Source organism: Gorilla gorilla, chromosome 4, assembly GCF_029281585.2.
Source record: "Gorilla gorilla gorilla isolate KB3781 chromosome 4, NHGRI_mGorGor1-v2.1_pri, whole genome shotgun sequence".
In the NCBI taxonomy this organism is placed as follows: domain Eukaryota; kingdom Metazoa; phylum Chordata; class Mammalia; order Primates; family Hominidae; genus Gorilla; species Gorilla gorilla.
The window spans coordinates 15,106,940-15,127,875 of record NC_073228.2 but is presented as its reverse complement, the minus strand read 5'-3'; the positions used below and the strand labels follow the sequence as shown (position 1 = coordinate 15,127,875).

Here is a 20,936-nt window from a genome sequence, read left to right as displayed (position 1 = left end):
TAAAAAAAAAGAAAAAAAGAGTCGTGCTGCTATGAACATGCATGTACAAGCTCCTATGCGGATATGTGTTTTCATTTCTCTTGGAGATGCACTTAGCCGTGAAGTTACTTCATTTTTTGGGCCTCAGTGTTTGCCTATAAGACAGGATCAGGCTCTCACATGGTTATTTGTATGAACTGATTGAGATATTTGCCTGGTACAAGGTGGGTGTTAAAGAAATGGAAGCTAATGATAAAATGATTTTGTTTCTCTGTGCCTGATTCTCGTCCTCAGGAGCTTATAATTTAGTAGACACAAGCCACAAAGAGAAGCCAGCTCTGTGTCAGGCCCCATGAGAAGTCCACAGGTGCGATCTTCAATTTAGAGGTGAGGAAACTGAGGCTCGGAGGGTGATTTGCCAAGGTCTGGGTCGGGAAGGGGAGGCAGGACTCAAGGCCCATTGGGCTCCGAGGTCTCACAGAGAGCGAGGAAGCTGAGAAGAGCCTGGCCCATCCTGCAGGCACCGCTGTGCTTCCAGGCTTGCCCAGGCGAGACCCTCACCCCATGTGCTGCCTGTCCCTGATAGGCAGGGAAAGGGGCTGGGCCGGCCCTGGGGGTGGCTGTGTGGATGAACACCTAGTGGATGATGAAATGCAGGCTGAGAAGAGTCTGAGAAGAAGAGTCTGAGATGAATCGGGAAGTTTCGGGAAGCTGCCCCTACGGTGACGTCCAGTGTCAGGGTGCTGCACAGAGGAGCCCGTGGAGGAACATGGAGAGTAGGAGGCGGTGTGAGGCAGACACTCTTTGCCTGGCATGGGCTGGAGGTGTGGGGTGAATGGTTCACGAGAAGAGGGGGCATGCACAGTGCAGTGGGCACAGAGGGCAAGGTGGAAGGAAACAGCCTTGGCTGACCACCATGTTGGGCTGGGCTTAGGGACTGGGGTCCTTTGAATCCCCACCTTCCCCTGCCTCGTCCCCACACTCATTCATTCAGTGAAAACCCCTCTGTCAAATGCGGCTCATGTTAGATGCGGCTCATGTTAGATGCTGTTTGGGACACTTGGGAGGCCTCAGTGGGCAATAGATTAAACTCCTCCTCCTAGCTGGAGGGGGTGCATGTGTCCGTCCCCACCTTCTCCTCAAACTTCAGAGGACAAAGCAGGGGCCACGGCTCGCCCACGGCATCCTCTATACAGCCACGGAGGCTGGAGCAGAGATGGACCAACAAAGGGGTCCATCTGCCACACCCCCCATCTACTTCCCTTCTGTTGAAGATGGGAAGGTCATGGGTGTCTCAGTGTGGCAAGCTCCCACCTGGAACTGGACACCATAAAATCTTGCTAGACAGGGACGGATTTCAAGGTGGTCTTGGGAGGCAGCTCTGCCACGGCCTGAGATCCTGCAGCACCCTCGCCCAGATCACAACCAGAGCAGGAGGTGTCTTTGGGCAGCTGCTCTTTTGAGACGATCTGGGGGCGTTCAGGGAGCAGGAGGAGGAAACCGAGGCAGCTGGGTGGAGAAGCACCTCTGTGCCTGGTGGCCTGCTGTGTCAGCCCCTCCTCATGTGGCACCTGCAGCTCTGGGAGGGAGCCCTTTTCCTGGGGCCTGAACTTCCCAGGGCCATGCCTGCTCATGCCTGCCCCTGGGACTCCTGGCCCAGGGTTTTGAGTCCAGCAAGGGACAGAAGGTAAGTTCATGGGCTCTGAGGTCTACTGGGCCTGCGTTTGCATTTGGATCAGTGGTGAGCCCTTGGACAAGATGTTTCACTGCTCCGAGCCTCAGTTTCCCTCATCTGTTAATGGGGATATGAGCTCACATATGGGGAGCACTGAGCATCACAGTGCCTGGACACAGCAGCTCTAACAGGATTGCATGTGTCAGTTTCCTACGCCTGCTGTCACCACACACTTCACGGCTTAAAACAACACGGATTTATCATCTTACAGTTCTGGAGGTTGGAGGTCCAAAATGGTCTCTTGAAGGTGTAAATCAAAAATAAAATTCTGGCTGGGCGCGGTGGCTCACACCTATAATCTCAGCATTTTGGGAGGCCGAGGCGGGCGGATCACGAGGTCAGGAGATCGAGACCATCGTGGCTAACACGGTGAAACCCTGTCTCTACTAAAAACAGAAAAAATTAGCCAGGCATGGTAGCGGTGCTACTTGGGAGCTGAGGCAGACGAATGGCGTGAACCCAGGAGGCGGAGCTTGCAGTGAGCTGAGATGGCACCACTGCACTCCAGCCTGGGCGACACAGCGAGACTCCATCTCAAAAAAACAAAAACAAAAACACAAATTAATAAAATAAAATTCGAAGTTCCCCCCAACCATCTGAATGGATTCCCTCCTCTTGGCCAGGGCACTCCTCATTATGCCCTCCTCCCTTTTGGAATTCAGGAAAAGCTGACTAACATTGAACATCAACACAGACTTCATCTGATAAGAAACATTCATGATCTACTCTCTATGAAGCCTGCGACCTGGAGGTATCATCTGCATGATAAAACTCTGGTCTCTACAACTTCTTACCATAACCCAGACACTCCTTTCTATGGATAATAACTCTTTCAACCAATTGCCAATCAGAAACATTTTATTTCTTAATTTATTATTTTACTATTATTATTTTTTTCTGAGAGGGAGTCTCGCTCTGTTGTCTAGGCTGGAGTGCAATGGCGTGATCTCGGCTCACTGCACCCTCTGCCTCCTGGGTTCAAGCGATTCTCCTCCCTCGGCCTCCCGAGTAACCGGGATTACAGGCATGCGCCACCACACCTGGCTAATTTTTTGTATTTTTAGTAGGGATGGGGTTTCACCATATTGGCCAGGTGGGTCTCGAACTCCTGACTTCAGGTGATCCTCCCACCTCGGCCTCCCAAAGTGCTGGGATTACAGGCATGAGCCACCACGCTGGGCTGAGAAACAATTTAAATCTACTTATATCCTGGAAGCCCTCCCCTCCCACTGCTTCAAGTCATCCCGCCTTCTGAACTGATCCAATGTATATTTTAAGTGTATCTGATTGATGTCTCATGTCTCCCTAAAATGTGTAAAACCACGCCGTGCCCTGACCTCCTTGGGCACATGTCGTCAGGACTTCCTGAGGCTGTGTGATGAGCACATTCTTAACCTTGGCAAAATGAACTTTCTAGATGGATTGAGACCTGTCTTGGATCCTTCTGGGCTCGCAGAGGCTAAAGTCAATGTGTTGGCCGGGCTGCGTTCCTTCCAGAGGCTCTAGGGGAGAACCTACCTCCTTTCCTTTTCCAGCTTTTGGAGGCTGCCTGGATCCCCCGGCTTGTGGCCTCTTCCTCCGCCTTCAAAGCCAGCGAAATGGCTGGTGGAGTCTTTCTGGTGCTGTCTCACTCTGACACTCTTGTTTTGCCTCCCTCTTCTATATATAAGGATCCTTGTGTAGGAGTGACAGAACCTTCTCTCTCTCTCCTGGAGGTTCAATATTCGAGCCTGAAAAATGCACTCAGCAGGAGACAGATGAGCAGGAGGAAAGACACACATTTATGAGGTGCATGTGCATAGGGGTCACACAGGGTAGGCGCCTCCAAGAAGGACCGGATGGTTGAAGCTTAAATAGCATTTTGAGCTACAGAAAGAATTAGGGGCTTACAGGCTCCTGGAGGGTGGTGGCGACCAGCAATGGAGGGTGAGGGCAGGAGCTGCACTGGGAACAAAGGCATTAGTCTCTCCTCTGGTTAGTGTGGGTTCCGGGGACAAGACAATTTCATTCCTTCTGGAGGAACTTCCCCTTATCTAAGCTTCAGGAAAGCCCCTCCCTGTGCTTTGGGAAAGAAAGGATGGAGACACAGGATGGAGACTGGAGAAGGGCAGAGAGACCTTCGTCCTGAGGCTGCTTCTTCAGTTCAAAATACAGCCCTCTGCATCGGTGCATTCTACATCTGCAGATTCAACCAATTGCTAACGGAAAACATTAAAAAACAATCATAACAATACAACATTTACAAATAATACTGGCTAGGCATGGCAGCTCATGCCTGTAATCCCAGCACTTTGGGAGGCTGAGGCGAGTGGATCGGTCGAGGTCAGGAGTTTTGAGATCAGCCTGGCCAACATGGTGAAACCTCGTCTCTACTAAAAATACAAAAATTAGCCAGGCCTGGTGGTGCCTGGCTGTAATCCCAGCTACTTGGGAAGCTGAGGCAGGATAATCGCTTGAACTCGGGAGGCAGAGGTTGCAGTGAGCTGGGCGACAGAGCGAGACTCGGTCTCCAAAAAAAAAATACACATTTAAAAATATAACTATTTACATAGCATTTATGTTGTGTTAGGTATTATAAGTAATCTAGAGATGCTGTAAGGTATATGGGAGGATATGTACAGATAACATGCAAATATGATATAAGGAAATTGAGCATCCTTAGATTTTGGTACCTGCAGGGGTGCTGGAACCAATCCTGCATGGATACTGAGGGATGACTGTACTTAGCATGTCAAAGCGCCATATTTTGGGGTGTCATTTTCTGACTTCCAGCACTTGAGGTTACATTAGGCCTGTAACAGTGAAGAAGCAAAGAACAAACATCACTCCCTCCATTTGTGTTTAAGAGGCCTTTACTCATTCCTGCACGTCTGCTAGGATAATTTTAGAGCACTGAGACAAAATGCAAAACAGCAATCATGTAGTTTTTGAAACTCTGGGATTAAAGGCGAAGTCTGTAAACAACTAGCTATGTTTTATTGACAGTTTACAGGCACACTGTGACCGGACCAAGGACAAATAAGTTCTCAACCTCTTCTGACCCTGACTGATGTCCAGATGTCTGTGGTCCTTCATCACCTCTAGATCCCAACGCCCTCCTCTTCCCCGTATCCCCTTCCCACAAAAACCCTCTGGCTAGCCTAAAAAATTGGAGTTGTTACTTTTGAACACTAGTTCACCATCTTCCTGGTTTTGCTGGCTTCCTGAATAAACCTGCTTTTCCTCTGTCCAAACTTACTGCTCATGTCTGGCTTTTGGGTGGCAAGCAGCTGAACCTGGGTTCGGTTGAAGGCCCACCCAGATAATCTAGGATAACCTCTGCATTTTTTTTTTTTTTTTTGAGACAGAGTTTTGCTCTTGCCCGGGCTGGAGTGCAATGGCATGATCTCGGCTCACTGCAACCTCCGCCTCCTGGGTTCAACCGATTCTCCTGCCTCAGTCTCCTGAGTAGCTGGGATTACAGGTATGTGCCACCATGCCTGGCTAATTTTTGTATTTTTAGTAGGGACGGGGTTTCTCCATGTTGGTCAGGCTGGTCTCGAACTCCTGACCTCAGGTGATCCACCCACCTAAGCCTCCCAAAGTGTTGGGATGACAGGTGTGAGCCACCACTCCTGACCTAATCTCTGCATTTTAAACTCAGTTGATTAGCAACCTAATTCTCACAGGTTCTGGGGATTAAGAGGTGGACATCTTTGGGGGCTGATTCTGCTGATCCCATATTTCTGCAGTGATCTGTGATCTAACCAGAGAAACTGTTCAGAAAGAAAGGGGGTCTGTATTAGTCCTTTCTCACGTTGCTATAAAGAAACACTGGAGACTGAGTAATTTATAAAGAAAAGAGGTTTAATTGGCTCACTATTCCACAGACTGTACAGGAAGGATGGCTGGGGAGGCCTCAGGAAACTTACAATCACAGCGGAAGGCAAAGAGGAAGCAGGCAGCGGCTTCGTGGCAGGAGCAGGAGGAAGGCAGTGGGGAGGTGCTACATACTTTTGAACAACTGGATCTTGTGAGAACTCACTATCATGAGAACAGCAAGGGGGAATTCTGCGCCCTGATCCAGTCACCTCCCACCAGGCTCCTCCTCCAACAGTGGGGATTACAATTCGACATGAGATTTGAGTGGGGACACAAATCCAAACCATATCAGTGTCATTAAAAAAATAGTTGCCCTGCTAACTTTTTTAATCCCCTGTAACTCTAAATAAAATAATGATGTGAACATAACACATTTAGAGTCCCTGGTTCATTTCCTGGCTGTATTAGTCTGTTTTCACACTGGTATAAAGATACTACCTGAGACTGGGTAATTCATGAAGGAAAGAAGTTTAATTGATTCACAGTTCCATGTGGCTGGGAGGCCTCAGGAAACTTACAATTAGGGCGGAAGGGGAAGCAGCCATCTTCTTCACAAGGTGGCAGGAGAGAGAAGAATGAGGAATGAGGGGGAAGAGCCTCTTATAAAACCATCACATCTCATGAGAACGCACTCGCTATCTCGAAAACAGCATGAGGGAAATCACCTCCATGATCCAATCACCTCCCACGGGGTTCCTCCCTCAACACGTGAGGATTATGGGAATTACAATTCCAGATGAGATTTGGGTAGGGACACAGAGTCAAACCGTATCACTGGCATATAGTAGATGCTCAATAAATGGAATCTCCTGATCATGGTAAAGTGTTCACCTGTGTTTCCAGCACTGCGATGGGGCCTATGTGGAGGAGGAGGGCTGCCTGTCTGGTTGGTGCCTGCTTGGCTGGCCACACACACCCCAGACACAGTGGTTACCTTTCCTGCAGAACAGGGCAAGTACAATAGCTCTGCTCGCAGCTCCCACAAGCTGTGCGGTAGAATGGCCTTCTGTCATAAATAAAAATAAATCCTAGACGCTGCCTTTCAATCAGAGGATTAGCCTAAATGTTGTGAAACAGAAAGCATAAAATATGCATTGGAGAAGCAGCTCTCCCCACCTCGTGGCCTCTGCACTCGAGGTGGCTGGTGTGTGAGGGCCAGTTGTCCCCGCGCAGTGCCGCTGTTGCTGATTTGTACGCGGTGTCAGTAAATGCTGTTATGACATTATTAATGCTGCACACTCCGGCAAAGGACAATGGCCTATTGCCTCGTAATGTGCTGTGTGCTGCTGCAGTCGGAGCACATTAAATGGGGATTTCAAACATGGTAAACGGCTTGTTTCTCTTCTCCCTCTACACACCCCAGGCCCCGTCTGTGAGCTCTAAAAACAACCTTGAAGCCTACAGAAGGTAGGAGTGGCAGTCGAGGCTCTGATGCCCAGTGAGGCTTCAGCGGGACCAGTGAGGGGGTCCAGGGGTCCCTAGGAAGCAGCCCAGCCTTCCCACCCCCAGAGTGCACCTAGGACTGTTGACTTTCCTCGCTGGGGCAGGCAGGTGTCTGGGCAGCTTGGCCTGAGGCTTGAGGGTGGTGGGGTAGTTCAGGGAAGCTGGACTTGCCAGGTGGGTGGGCTGGTGGGCTCACTGCTCTGCCCTCCAGTAACACGCGCAGGGGGCCCAGATGGTAGGCCTTCCGGTGGATTTTATTGGTCTTGCACAATGTTCTAAAAATACTGAGCCTACATTTTAAAATTATGCGACTTCACAGGAGAAGCCCAGATTTCTGGCTTCTCTTGAAATCACTGGGCCCACAGTCACACAATGCAATGGTGACGTGTCCCCTTCGGGGGCTGCAGCCCTTGAAGGTCTTTAGCCACGCTGGTCATTTGAACTAGGTCCCCGTAGTGGGTTAAACAGTGTCTTCCCCAATCCATGTCTTCCCAGAACCTCAGACTCTGACCTTTTTGGGAAATAGAGCCTTTGCAGATTTAACTAGTTAAGGTGAGGTCCTGTAGGATTAGGGTGGGCCCTAAATCAATGAGTAATGTCCTTACCAGAGGAGGGATTTTCAGGCACACAGAGATACGCCCAGAGAAGGCCAGATGGAGATAAGGCAGAGACTGGAGTGAGGTAGCTACAAGCCAAGGGCTGCCTGGGGCTACCAGCAGCTGGGAGAAAAGCCTGGGGTGGTTTATCTCTCAGAGCCTGGAAGAAACGGACCCTATCAACACCTTGATTTCAGACTTCTGGCCTTCAGGAAGCTGAGGCAGGAGGATCGCTTGAGCCCAGGAGATCGAGGCCGCAGTGAGCTATGAGTGCACCACCGCACTCCAGCCTGTGTGACAGTGCGATGCCCTTTCTTATAAAACAACAAATAGATAAACAAGGACTCGCATCAGGTGTCCCTGTTTCCAAACCCCTTCCCTTTTCACTGTTTCTTGAGGCTATCAACAGACCCACAACCAGCCAAATGCAGAGCAGGATGCACATTCGCCCAGGTGCCCTAAATATAGCACTTCCAGCCCCTCCCCTTGAGCAGGGTGAATGTGAAGAAATAAATTCCAGTTGCCTTAAACCATGCAGGTTGTTGTGGTTTGTTGCGATTGCCTGGGAAACACCCCACTCCCCTTCCCTTGTTTCCTGGCCCACCCTGTCAGTATTTTGAGTTTGGACCTCTGAATGGCAGGACTTACCTCACTGCACCCCAATCCCTTCCCCGGAGTCCTCTGCCTGTTTGGACACAGGCCTCCACTGCCTGGCCAGGGAATTCTGCCGACTGTGGGCTTCTTCTGACCCCTCCAGCCAGGCCAGCAGGACCCAAGGGCAGGGGGAGGGGCTGGAAATGCTTTTTTTTTTAATTGTTGTTGTTTTTTTTTTTTTTTGAGACGGAGTCTTGCACCGTTGCCTGGGCTGGAGTGCAGTGGCACAATCTCGGCTCACTGCAACCTCTGCCTCCCAGGTTCAAGCGATTCTCCTGCCTCAGCCTCCTGAGTAGCTGGGATTATTGTATTAGTAGAGACGGGGTTTCACCATGTTGGTCAGGCTAGCCTCGAACTCCTGACCTCATGATCTGCCCACCTCGGCCTCCTAAAGTGCTGGGATTATAGGCGTGAGCCACTGCACCTGGGTTTTTTTTTTTTTTTTTTTTTTTTTTTTTTTTTTTAAGACGGAGTCTTGCACTGTGGCCCAGGCTAGAGTGCAGTGGTGTGATCTCAGCTCACTGCAGCCTCCATCTCCCAGGTTCAAGCGATTCTCCTGCCTCAGTCTCCTGAGTAGCTGGGATTACAGTCACCTGCCACCAGACCCAACTAATTTTTTGTATTTTTAGTAGAGACGGGGTTTCACTATGTTAGCCAGGCTGGTCTCGAATGCCTGACCTTGTGATCCACTCGCCTTGGCCTCCCAAAGTGGTGAGATTACAGGCATGAGCCACCGCGCCCTGCCAGGAACTGCTATATTTAGGGCACCCGGGTGAATGTGCATCCTGCTCTGCATTTGGCTGGTTGTGGGTCTGTTGATAGCTTCAGGAGAGAAACAGTGAAGAGGGATGGGGTTTGGAAATGGGTACACCTGATGTCAGTCCTTATTTATTTATTATTTTATAAGAGACAGGGCGTCGCACTGTCACACAGGCTGGAGTGCGGTGGTGCGCTCATAGCTCACTGCGGCCTCGATCTCCTGGGCTCAAGTGATCCTCCTGCCTCAGCTTCCTGAGTAGCTGGGACTACGGGTGCATGACACCACACCTGGATAAGTTTTAAAGTTTTTGGTAGAGATGGGGTCTCACTATGTTGCTCAGGCTGGTTGTCTCAAGCTCTTGGCTTAGGCATTCCTTCTGCCTTAGACTCCCAAAGTGCTGGGATTACGGGCGTGAGTCACGGCGCCTGGCCCACCGTCAGTCCTTGGCTGGGCCCTGCAGCAGGTGCCGCCGTTCCTACTCCCCTGTTCTCTGGCTTGCTTCCAGAGACTTTCCTTCCTCCTCAGGAGGCCACAAGTATTTGTCCAGAACAGTGCTTCCCCACCTTGCCTGTGTCGGCATAACCTGTGGCATCGATGCACCAGCGTGCCCAGGCCGCACCTCAGGTACTGGATCAGAATAAGGACAATTTTGCTAAATTCTGCAGGTGATTCTGCTGGAATCTGGGCTGAGAACCACCAGTCGATGAGGCAGGATCTTGGGATCTTGGTGTGGGTCCCCCAGAAACAGATGCTGAGAATAGGACTCTGCAAGTGGTTTATTTGGATGGTGACCCCAGGAACATTGACCGGGGAGTAGAATGAGACAGGAGGGAAGGGAGTGAACACAGGGGCATCACAGGGCTGGCTACACCACCAGTGACTGGAGCTCAAACTTGCTGGGAACCTGGGGAGCCACGGGGTAACACGTCGCGGAGTATCCTCCTTAGGAAGAGGGAGTGGGGGTGTCTATCCACTGCTTGAGGGCTGCTTCCAGGGTGTTGATCCTTTGTCCAGGGTCCTTTTTTCTTGCCCTTTTATGTTCTAGCATATTCCCACAGCCATTAAAAAAAGTCCTCAGGCAGAGAGTTGAAGGTGTTCTCAGTAACCTGCCTCTTAGCTTGCAGAGGTGACTGCAGTGGGAACCAGGACTGGGCACAAACAGCATCTGTTCCTGACGGACAGTAACAACCATCAGAACCACCATGCTTGAAAGGCTCAGGAGGTCCTGGCAACGGGCTACTTACCTGCATTAAGCGGCTCAATCCTCAGAACAGCTCTATGAAGCAGGTTATAAGGAGCCCCACTTATAGTTGAGGAAACTGAGGCATGAAGAGGTTATACCCAAGACTGCATGATGTGGGATTCACAGTTTTTCTCCTAATGCCTACAGCACAGTGGAGAGCAAGCAGGACTGTTTACACTGAACTTTACTGCAGACAAGAGACCAAAAAAAGGGGACAGACTTCAAAAGGGACAGGCAGCTGGACAATCTGGCTTGCAAAATGCCACTGGCTGGCCCAGCATAGTGGCTCATGCCTGTAATACCAGCACTTTGGGAGGCCGAGGCAAGTGGGTCACTTGAGGTCAGGAGTTTGAGAGCAGCCTGGCCAACATGGCGAAACCTGTCTCTACTAACAATACAAAAATTTTGCATTTTTATAGGCATTTATTACAGGTATCGTGGCACATGCCTGTAATCCCAGCTACTCAAGAAGCTGAGGCAGAAGAATCTCTTGAACCCAGAAGGCGGAGTTTGCAGTGAGCCGAGATTGCGCCACTGCACCCCAGCCTGGGAAACAGAGCGAGACTCCATCTCAAAAAAAAAAAAAAAAAAAAGTCACTGGCTGTCCTCTGCTTGCTTCCCTCCCTGGCCCAAGCCAGCCGTCAAATGGCAGAGAGGCTTTCCCACTCCAACTTCAAAGTCCAGATCTAAGGGAGTGTGGCCCAGCGGAAGAGGGGAGTACCCTCCCCTACCTTCTAAATTCTGGCTTCTGTGGAGGGTAGGCCACCTCCCCAGATGACCCACACCAGAGGTGGCCATGCCTTCTAGGGAACCCCATCTCCACCACTGAGGAAGAGGCTTCCCCTTTGGCCTAAAATGGCAACCAGATATAAATGCCACCCCCTAAGCCTACCCAATCAGAAGAACCCCCAATCAGAAGAGAGACACCTAATCAGAAGGACCATTTCATTCCTTAGTGTAGCTATGGCTTATTGCCAGGGTTTGTGGCAGATGTAGGCACCCAGGCATGAGATGTGATTTACAGGCCTGGCAGAGACCTCTGCCCTCCAACATCTCCTTAGCCAGCCTGCCACGATGCCCAAATTTCCTGCCACCATTCATCACTCTTCTGCACAAAGGCACGGTCAGCATGTCCTTGTTCAATGCAAATTTGTTACCTAGCCTGTGTAACACATTATATCTGCTAACACCAGTTTATCACCCATTTTCACATTAGCAGAGAGCAAGGCAGTGAGATAATGGAACTCAGCACCGGTAAATTTTGATGAAGAAGGAGCAGCAAAGCAGAGAGCATGAGTCACGGCCAGTGAGTAATGGCCCAGGAAGGGGGCCGGGAGGTGGGCAGGGCAGGCAGCAAGGGGCCTGGATATGGGGGATTGGAGGGGACCAGGCCCAGCTGGAGGAAAATAAAGTCTCCTCCTCACATAAGCCAGGCTGCAGCATCGTGGCCTGAGCTGGGAAGACCCTCAGAGTCATTTGACACGTGACTGAGGCTTTGGGCACTTCCCAGGATGGGGTGGTCAGATATGACCTCGGGAAGTGCTTTTGAAGCCGGAGAGCTTTCTTCAGGCTGGCTCTGCGAGTCCCAGGAGTCTCTGTCTCTGCAACTGCAAACACATCTCCAGAGCCAGGAATTACGAGGAGGGGGAGGGGAGGACGCCTACATGCTAAGAGACAACATGAGATCCCACATGCTTTAGGGTTGCAAGGGACCTTGGTGAGCTTCTGGTCACTATCATTTCATAATGGAGACTCTGAGACGTGCACACTTGATCGCCCACTGGCTAGTGGAGGATCTGGGGCTAGAACTCAGTACGCCCCTGCGCCTGGCTCTGTGAGCGGGCCCCAGCACCACAGGCCGAGTTTATACTCAGATCAGTAAGCAAAGAGGAGCCACGAGAGTTTCTGACCAGGGAGGGGCAGAAGATGGGCATGTGTTGCCAACCGAAGTCGTGGGAAGCGGCTGATGAGGAAGCCCATGGAGGCACCTGGCAGAAGAGAAGGGTCTCCGCTGGGTGGGCATCTCTTCTGTGCTCTGCGGGAGCCAAAGCAGCTTTCGGCCCTCGGGGCTGGTGGCGCCCTGGGAAGCTGCTTGGCTCAGGGGAAGGAGCAGGGACCCCCGCCCGCCCGTCCCCGAAGCTGGTCCTCGGCGTGCCAGCCCCGCACGGCCCCGGGCAGGGCGCACAGCGGGGCTGCGGCCACGAGGTGGCGCCGGCGCGCCTTGGAAGCGCAGCTGCAGCTCCCGGGCCGCCCCAGCGCCGCTCGGCCGCCTCCTCCGAGGAACAATGCGGCGCCTCCGGGCGTAGCGTCGCGCGGGGCCGGACGCCGGACACCAGAGCGCGGGCGGCGGAGCCAGCGGGCGAGAGAGCGCGCGGCGGGCGCGGGTTGCCCTCGTCGAGAGCCATGGGCGCGGCGCGGCGCGGGGCCGAGGATCGGCGCGGCCCGGAGGCGCTGGGGACCGGGGCGCGGGCCCGGGGCCGCCTTTAGCCGGCACCGAGGGCGCGGGGCCGGGGATGAGGGCGCCCGCCGCGGGGAGCCCGTCTGCGCGCCGCGGCACCTTCCCGCCCAGCGAGCGAGCCCGAGCAGGCAGACGCGCGGCCGGCGGTCTGGTGGCGCGCCGCCTCCCGGTCCCCAAAATGTGAAGCGGGGAGGGCGGAGACGCAGAGACGGCCCGGCCGGGCGCCCTCGCCGCCCTCCGGCAGCCGCGCCGCTCCCTCCGCTGCCCGCCCAGGCCTGAGCAGCGAGGCCACCGGGCCGCGCGCTCCCAGCTTCGCTCGGACGCGGCTTCGGCCCGCAGAGGGTTCGTGGCCCGGACGCGGCGAGAGCTGGGCCCAGGACGGTGCGTCCGGCCTCGCCCGCAGCTGCTCGCACCAACAAGTTTGAACAATGATCACCGTCAACCCCGATGGGAAGATAATGGTCAGAAGATGCCTGGTCACCCTGAGACCCTTTCGGTAAAGTTCCCTCCTGGTTGGTTTTTTCCCCAGGGGGGCGCCGGGTGGAGGTGGGCGAGGTCGGTTCCTGCGAGCGTTCAAGTCCCGGTGGCAGAGGGGGCGGTTCACACTTCAACCCCTGGTGATGACCAGTGGGGCTGGGCTGGGGAAACGGATGGCGTTGGGGTTCGGGGTGCGGATGGGGAGGGTTGTGTTATTCGGGGACCTGTCCCGAGTTGGGCAGGGTTGGAGAGGACTCGGGGTGCAGAGGTAAGAATGGGGGCAGAAAACCCCCAGGTCGTGGTCCTGGGCCCAGAAAGTTGCCCCAGCCTGCGCGCCCCTTCCCAGCCCCTCAGGGTCCTTCCTCACCCCGCGGACGGTCCCATCCGGGTGGCAAAGTTAGTGTGCGGCGCCTGGGAGCTCCCCCTCCGGTCCCTCCCGTCCCGCCCGTCTGCCCCTAGGTCAGCTACCCCCCAACCCCTCCGCCTGTGCCACCCTCTCCCCAGCCTTTGGTGGCACTGCTCTCCTCCCCGCGGGGCTCGGGCCTGGCTCCGACGAGAGGGTCCCGAGATTAGAGCGAGGACTCGCTCATCCCAGGATTCGCCCCCGATCGCAGGCGTCGGAGAGGCGGGGGCAGGGGCGGCGCTGCGGGGCTACGGGGCGGCTGGAGCCGAGGCTGCGGCGGAGCGTGGCGGGCGGGCGGTGGCGAAGGCGACATGCTTCGGGCGGCCAACACCTGGGGGCCCAGGCCAGGCAGGGCTGGGGCCGCGCGGGACTCACTGGACCCAGCGAGGGGCCCCCAGGGCCCAGCGGTGCCGGGGCAGCCCCCTCTCCTCCCAGGCTTCCGCGGAGCCGGCCCGCAGCGGGGTGGGGAGGGGGCGCTGCCCAGTGGACGCCCGGCGGGGCCCGAGTGTCACCCCGTGGGTAGCTGGGCAGCGAGGAAGCTGGGGGAGTGACCGCCCCGGCGCGGGGGCCGGACTCGGGACGTGGCCACAGGTGGGCTCCGGGCGCGGGAAGGAGCCCGAGAAGGCGGAGCTTGCAGGGGCCCTGAACTCTTGCCCTCCAGGTCTCGGCCGGAGCCCCGGTCCCGCCCAGCCCCACTGTGGTCCTCCTGCCGGCTCCAGATGGGGATGGGGGCGGGGAGACGGTGGCTCACCTGGAGCCCGCCTCCCAGCACACCGGGCCTGTCTGCTGGGCCGAGGAGGCAACCCCAGGGGACGGCAGGGGTCAGGCTGGACCGCTGCGGTCCGGGGGTCCGGGAGGCCCGGAGAGCTGGTGCAGGCCGTGGGCGGTGATGGGGGCGTCGGGAGCCCATGGGAAGCAGGGCGGGAAGCAGGCGTCTCTGGAAAGGGCCTTGCTCCTCCAGGGAAGCCCTTGAATCCCTGGCCTGACTGGGAACGCTGGAGGGTCCTCGCCCCTTCTCTTCCGACCCCATCCCGGTCCCGCCCTCCGGGCCGCTGGGTGTTTCCTGGCGCGATTGGAAGCAGCCGCGAGACCCCAGCACCACGGACAGTGCTCGCCACCCAGGGCTGCTTCCCTGTCTGGTCCTGCCCTGGTTTTCTTTCAGGCCCTTATCTGAAGGCAGGATTGGGGGTGGAGGTGCATGGGTCCCCAAAGTTGTGTAACTTCACCCCAGGGTCTCCCTGGGCTGCCCGGAGACCCGCAGCCATCAGTGAGTCCCTTCAGTTGAGGTTGGGGGCAGGCTGCAATCACAGCACCCCAGCTTATTCATCCTCAAAGGCAGGCTGGGGTCCTGTTCCCTGTGGTTTTCCCAGGGCTGCTGGCAGGGTCTTTATTCCATAGGTGCCCCTGGAATGTTGCTTGAGTGGATACATGGATGGCTGAAACCATTTTAACTTGAATCCACTCCAAATGGCCCCCAGCTGCCTTGGGGGACATTGAACCCCAGGATGGGGTTCTGGCAGAGGGAGATGCAGATGAGGTGTGTTAGGGGGCTTCAGGTTCTGGGCTGAAGGGGGTAGACACCTTTCTCTTAGCAGGGTTGTTGGATCCTGGCAGGCAGCCCAGGTCCCCAGCTCTAAATACAACTCCTTCACTCCCCTGGCCTCTTCTCCAGGGACTAGAGACATGAGTGGGGGAAGTCCGTCCTTGTCCTCAGACTGGGAGGACAAATAGCTGATTTCCCCTGGGATCTCCCTGAGCATGGGACAGCACCTCTCCTGTGCCATGGCCGTGGCTGTTGTCTCCAGAGCCACCTGACTTCCTCCGAGGGACCCCAAGATCTGAGGCCCACCCCCAGGCTTGGTGGAATTCCGTGAGGCGTCCCTCTGCGCTAAGGGAAGTGTCCCTTGCGCGGTCTCGCCTACTGAATCATGTCTCCTGTCCTTCCTGCTGGGGGGTGTGGTCTTCGAGTCTCTCCTTGGGGCTCCCAAGCCCCTCTCTGCTTTGGGGTTCTCCTCTTCTCTGCCAAAATCCCTAACAGCTTCCTTTAAATATGGGCTGGGAATTTTGTTGTGCTTTTTATTTTCTTCTGCAATTATATGTTTTCTTTAATGGACCAAATTTTAATTAAATACTGCTCTGCCAGTTTCAAATAATGAAGATTAAAATGCATAAAGCAAGTCTTGCATAAAGACACAAACAAGCATGGAACTTGAGGGCGGGGAGTGGAGGGGCAAGGCCTGGAGGTCTCTGGCATGACGTGGGGCTCTCTCCAGGGAGCCTGACTCCACACAAGATGGGGTTCCTCACCCTGATCTGGGGTTGGTGGGAGGGCGCCCCTCTCAGCTCTACCAGTTCATCAAGTCCTCTGATAGGTTCAAGGTCCCAGAAGAGCCCCAAGGCTGTGCTGGTGAGCTCAGCTTGCCTGTTTGGGGCCTAGGATTGATGAGGGAAGCAGCAAGACCCTGGGTCTGGACTTGAGGAAGGAAGGGTTCTGTGCCTTGTTCCCTGCTGTCCCCCTGGGGTTACCCCAGAGCCTGGCTCCTGCTGGATAATCAATAACTACGTGTTAAAGGCAGGAACAGGAGTCCTGTTCTGACCAGCCCTCCCTCCCACCCAGTGTGACAGCACACACATCTGTATGACACCCCTTACACAGGTATGAGGACACCCTGGCCAGTCCGTGGTGCAGGCTGATGACCCTGGGCGTGCCTGCCTAGGGGAAATGTGTGTTGGGGGAAGCCTGGGCATGGGCCGTGTGGCCCTGCCCTGGACATCTTACCATCTAGTGGTGGAAGTGGAGGGGGGTGTTCAAACAAGCTCATGACTGCCGCAGCAAGGCCTCTGCACACTGCACCAAGGCTGGCCTGAGTGATTGATGCGGTCTGGCTGGCCTCAGGCCCTGCTGTGTCCATCACTGGTTCTCAAACTTTAGCATGCAGTGGAATCTTCAGGAGACTTTGCTAAAACAGCTTGCTTGCTCCACCCCAGAGTATCTGATTCAGTAATTTGGGGTCTGGGCCTGGCATTGGCATTTCTAAGGAGTCTCAGGTGATGCTGACTGCTCGTCTGGGGACTGCACTTTCAGGACTGCAGCTGTTAATGAACCAGCTCTGCCTGGAGGCTAGAGCCCGCCCGCCTCATGCCTAAGTGTGCGTCATTCTGCCTTGTGGTTTTTCGTGTGGCTCGAGGCCAGCATCTTGTAGTTGAGCTCTCTTTATCCTATAGGGGGGGCCCTCCTGGGCCTGGAGCTCAGCCCCCATCCTTTCATTCTCCCTTGCTTCCTTCACTCATGCACTCATTCGTAAAGCATTTGTGCAGCCGGTACGTGGTGGAGCATCAGGGCACGATGGCCCTTCCTGCCCTCCTGACCCGCCTCCTTCCTCTCCGCAGGCTTTTTGTCCTGGGCATCGGCTTCTTCACTCTCTGCTTCCTGATGACGTCTCTGGGAGGCCAGTTCTCAGCCCGGCGCCTGGGGGACTCGCCATTCACCATCCGCACAGAAGGTACCTTGGTGGGGCAAGGGGAGTGTGAGATGAGTGAGGGTGTTTGTGGGTCAAAGAGGAAGTGCCTCTGAGCCTAGCCCTGCACCTGGCTTTCTGGCCGCCCTGTAGGTGGATGTGAGTGGAGGGGGCCTGGGCTTGGGCCGTATGACCCTCCATGCACTTTGGCTCTGGTCTGGCTGCGGTCATCAGGTTTCCTCTGGCCTGGATTCTCAGGCCAGGCTAGGGCCTTTAAGCCAGGGTCTTCCAGGCCTCAGAAGAGGCTGCCAGTGTTGCTTCTTTAGTTGGGTGTCAGGGGTGAGAGGTCTCTGGATATGACACCTGTCTCCTTGAGGCACACATTTCCTTGCCTTTGGCCCAGGCTGTGGCCATGTGGGAACGGGCCTGGCCATGGGCTTAAATGTCTTATCTCTGAGCTCTTGGGACATAGCTCCCTCCCAGGCCCCATCACTCCTTGCCCACACGATATTTGCAAGGCAGTGGAATGGAGATCAGAGCATGGGCTTTGGGGGTCTGGTGGGTCTGGGCTTGCATCCTTGTCATCACCTACCAGCTGTGTGCCTTTGGCTGAGTCACCTGGCTTCCCTACAGAGAAGGACAGCAGTGACCTTCTGCAGAGGTTGGATTGAAGGGGCTCACACGTGGACATTACCCAGCATGGTTGGTGCCACATGGCACAAGAGTGACCAGCTGGGAGCCCTCCTCCTGGAGCTGGGCCCAGCCCCACCTCATCTCACCTAAGAAGGGGTGGGGGTCAGAACAGAGTCCTGCTCACTGTATCATGGGGGTTCTTTTGGTCACTGGTCAAAAGGAGGGACATGGGGTAGTGGGGAAACTGAGGCAAGTAGGTTTCTGGAGCTGTTCGAGGGCTGGCTCTGTGAGATTCCCCTGCCCCTCTGGGGAAGTCTCTCCTTGAAGTCTACCTTCTTGAACTTGCAGGGCTTGGCTGTCTGGCTCCCCTCTTCTGAGCGATGAATACTGTAGACATCCCAAGTTAAATAGGTTGTCATCTGGGTGGGTGCTGAGGGGCTCTTATTATGCCATCTGTCATCTCATCATTAGATTCATTCCTCTGGTTTCACATGCACTTCTTTAAACTTGCAAAAGCTCTCAGAAGGAATCTCACGCTTATTAGTCATTCAAGCCTGAGTGTAAGTTAATTTATCCCGTCTCTGACTCGCAGAGATTCCTCAATCTCTGAGCCTCCAAATTTTCCTCTGGTAAATGGGGATGGTAATACCCACTTCCCAGGCTCGTCGCGAGGCTGTGCAAAGATAAAGCATGGGAAGGGGCCTCAGCAGCATCTGTCAAACGGTGAGCACTCCATCAATACTTAATGGATGTGTTGAGTCTGAAATGGGGGCACTGCAGCAAAGCGTGTTTATGAAAGAGGACCAAGGAGGTGCTGGAGTGTCTATGTGGGAGAGGCTGAGGATTGAGGTGGGTGGGGGTGGGAGGGAGCAGTCGTGAAGGTGAACCGGAAGGGTGGCTTGGGGGAGGGCTGGTGGGAAAAGTGGTGCATGGGAAGATGGGGTGTAGACAGAGATTCATAAACTACCTGGCTGCCACCCCTGGAAAGGAGGTGTGCCTATCTGGGTGGGCTGCTACAGAGGCCTTGAGGAAGTTGAACCTCCAGAAAGGTCAGGGGTCTAAGAGGTGGGAATTAGGGATGGGGGAGAGGAGGGGTTTTGGGCCGGGCTCTGATTTTTATGCCTATCTCCCTAAGGGGGTTAGAGAGTCAAGGTAACTCACCTACCCCATGGCTCTTGCCCCATCTGGGCAGGATCAGGCTCAGTGCCCCAGAGTGCAAGGGGTGTAGGAGCCCTGCTGTGCTCCGTGCTATGCAGTTTTGCCTGGGTATGGGGGTGGGGGTCCAACCCCAGCTGCAGGTCTGGGTCTAAAGATGGATGGAACCACATAGGAGAGCACTTGCCCAAGGTCATACAATTGGACTAGAGGTGTGTGTGCATTCGTGTGTACATGTGCATGTGTGTGTGCGTGTACATGGTCTTAAACTTTTTAATGGGGTATCATATACACAAATGAACAATCCATGCAACTAACAACCCAGAGCAAGGACCAGAACGTGATCAGTCCCCAAGTGTCCCCATGCCACTTCACAGTCATTACTCACCCAAGGATAGTCACGATTTGACTTCTGATCACATAGAAGAGTTCTGCCTGTTTTTTGGACTTTATGAGCATGGAATCGTTTCAGGAGTTGATATGGTTTGGCTGTATCCCCACCCAAATCTCATCTTGAATTGTAGTTCCCATAATCTCCACCTCTTGTGGGATAGACCCTGTGGGAGGTAATTGAATCATGGGGGTGGTTTACCTTGGTGCTGTTCTTGTGATGGTCAGTGAGTTTCCACAAGATCTGATGGTTTTATAAGGGGCTTTTTCCCTTTTGCTCGGTGCTTCCCCTTCCTGCTGCCGTGTGAAGAAGGACAAGTTTGCTTCCCCTTCCACCATGATTGTAAGTTTCCTGAGGCCTCCCCAGCCATGCTGGACTCTGAGTCAATTCAACCTTTTTCATCTATAAATTACCCAGTCTCAGGTATGTCTTTAGTAGCAACGTTGAGAATGAACTAATACAGGAGTAGTCTTTTGTGTGTGTCTTTTCTCTCAATAGTACATGTGTGAGACTCACTATCTTGTATGTGGTTGTAGTCACTTGCACTTTTTTTTTTTTTTTTTTTTTGCGGTGTAGCCTTCCATTGTGTGAGTACACCACCATATTTTTATCCATCCGACCATTGGTGGGCATTTGGTCGTTTCCAGTTTTGGCCTTTTGCGAACAGTGCTGCTATGAATATGTTAGTGCACGTCTTTTGGTAAACATACGTAGGCATTTCTGTTGGGTATACCTAGGAGTGGAGATTCTACGTGTTGTAACATTAGTTCTCAGACCAAGTTTATCCAAGCCAGTCTTTTCACATTTCCCAGGCCTCAGAAGCTGAGTGCCTGGAATACAGAACGGAAGTCCGGGAGAAGGAGGAGACAGACAAGAAAAGGGCCGCTGAGAACCCTGGAGAGCTGACCCTGATTCACTTTAGATCCCGACTCGCATTGTCCTCCATGATTTCTTTCATACCCTTGGATCAAGTTAATCTGCTTGGGCAGACCCAAGGCAGGGACTTAGGCCGGGAAAGCAGTGTGCAATGTGGGTTTAACATCCTGATCCTGCAAGAGAAGCCCCTCAAACTACATCCCCACGCAGTGCCTGGGGCAGCCCTGCAGAAAACCTAGGAGGTGCCAGCATTTCCACTTAGGAGATGCCTGAGGGAAGGATTAGGGCTTCACGGGAGGTGCTTGGCAAATTGCTTGGCTGAATCAGGCCTGGGGAGGGATCTTGGAAGTCCTGGGCCAAGGTTGGATTGTTGGATAATGCACGTTTTGTTACCCAGAAGAAATCTGCGGAGTCTAGACAACCCCAGAGCAGAATCAGGAGAAGGAAACCCTCTAAGGCCCTGCTATTTAGAAAAAAAAAAAAAAAAATTGCATTGGTCAACAAAACAATCTGTATACAAATGGGAAAAACAATCTCTCCTCCCCTGTCAAACCGGTGACAGAAGTGGGGTCCCACATGGACTGTGGCTGTGAAGGGAGAGGGAGGAGAAGGCTTTTCTCGAAAAGAAGAGGAGGGCGTCATTCAGCCTCTTGTGGACTGTGGTCTATGTGCGGGGCCTCCAAATTCTCCTCTGTGCCTGTTTATACTTCATGATAAACTGCGTACTTTGGGGATGAAATGTGACTGACATCTCATTCTGTATTCTGCACACTCATCTTCAAGATTCAAGAGAGGAGGCTGCATGGGGAATCGT

The 20,936-nt window shown here is 54.1% G+C and overlaps 1 protein-coding gene and 1 long non-coding RNA gene across 4 annotated transcripts in view; both read left to right on the top strand.

Moving 5' to 3' along the window:
- Positions 1–269: 269 nt before the first annotated feature.
- Positions 270–5,946, top strand: LOC109026871 (uncharacterized). The gene is made up of 3 exons (XR_002005924.4): positions 270–366; positions 2,377–2,465; positions 5,584–5,946. It is a non-coding gene; the product is annotated as an uncharacterized lncRNA (long non-coding RNA).
- A 6,584-nt stretch (positions 5,947–12,530) lies between these two features.
- The window catches only part of MGAT5B (alpha-1,6-mannosylglycoprotein 6-beta-N-acetylglucosaminyltransferase B), an 83,462-nt gene continuing 75,056 nt past the window's right edge, over positions 12,531–20,936 (top strand). Inside the window, exons 1-2 of one of the 3 annotated variants that reach the window (XM_055388837.2) lie at positions 12,531–13,225; positions 17,000–17,112. In XM_055388837.2, the coding sequence (XP_055244812.2) occupies positions 13,158–13,225; positions 17,000–17,112 (181 nt within the window). In that variant the 5' untranslated portion in view covers positions 12,531–13,157. Of the gene's footprint in view, positions 13,226–16,327; positions 17,113–20,936 lie in introns of those variants that run through there. The other 2 variants (XM_055388838.2, XM_055388836.2) reach the window with 2 other exon arrangements.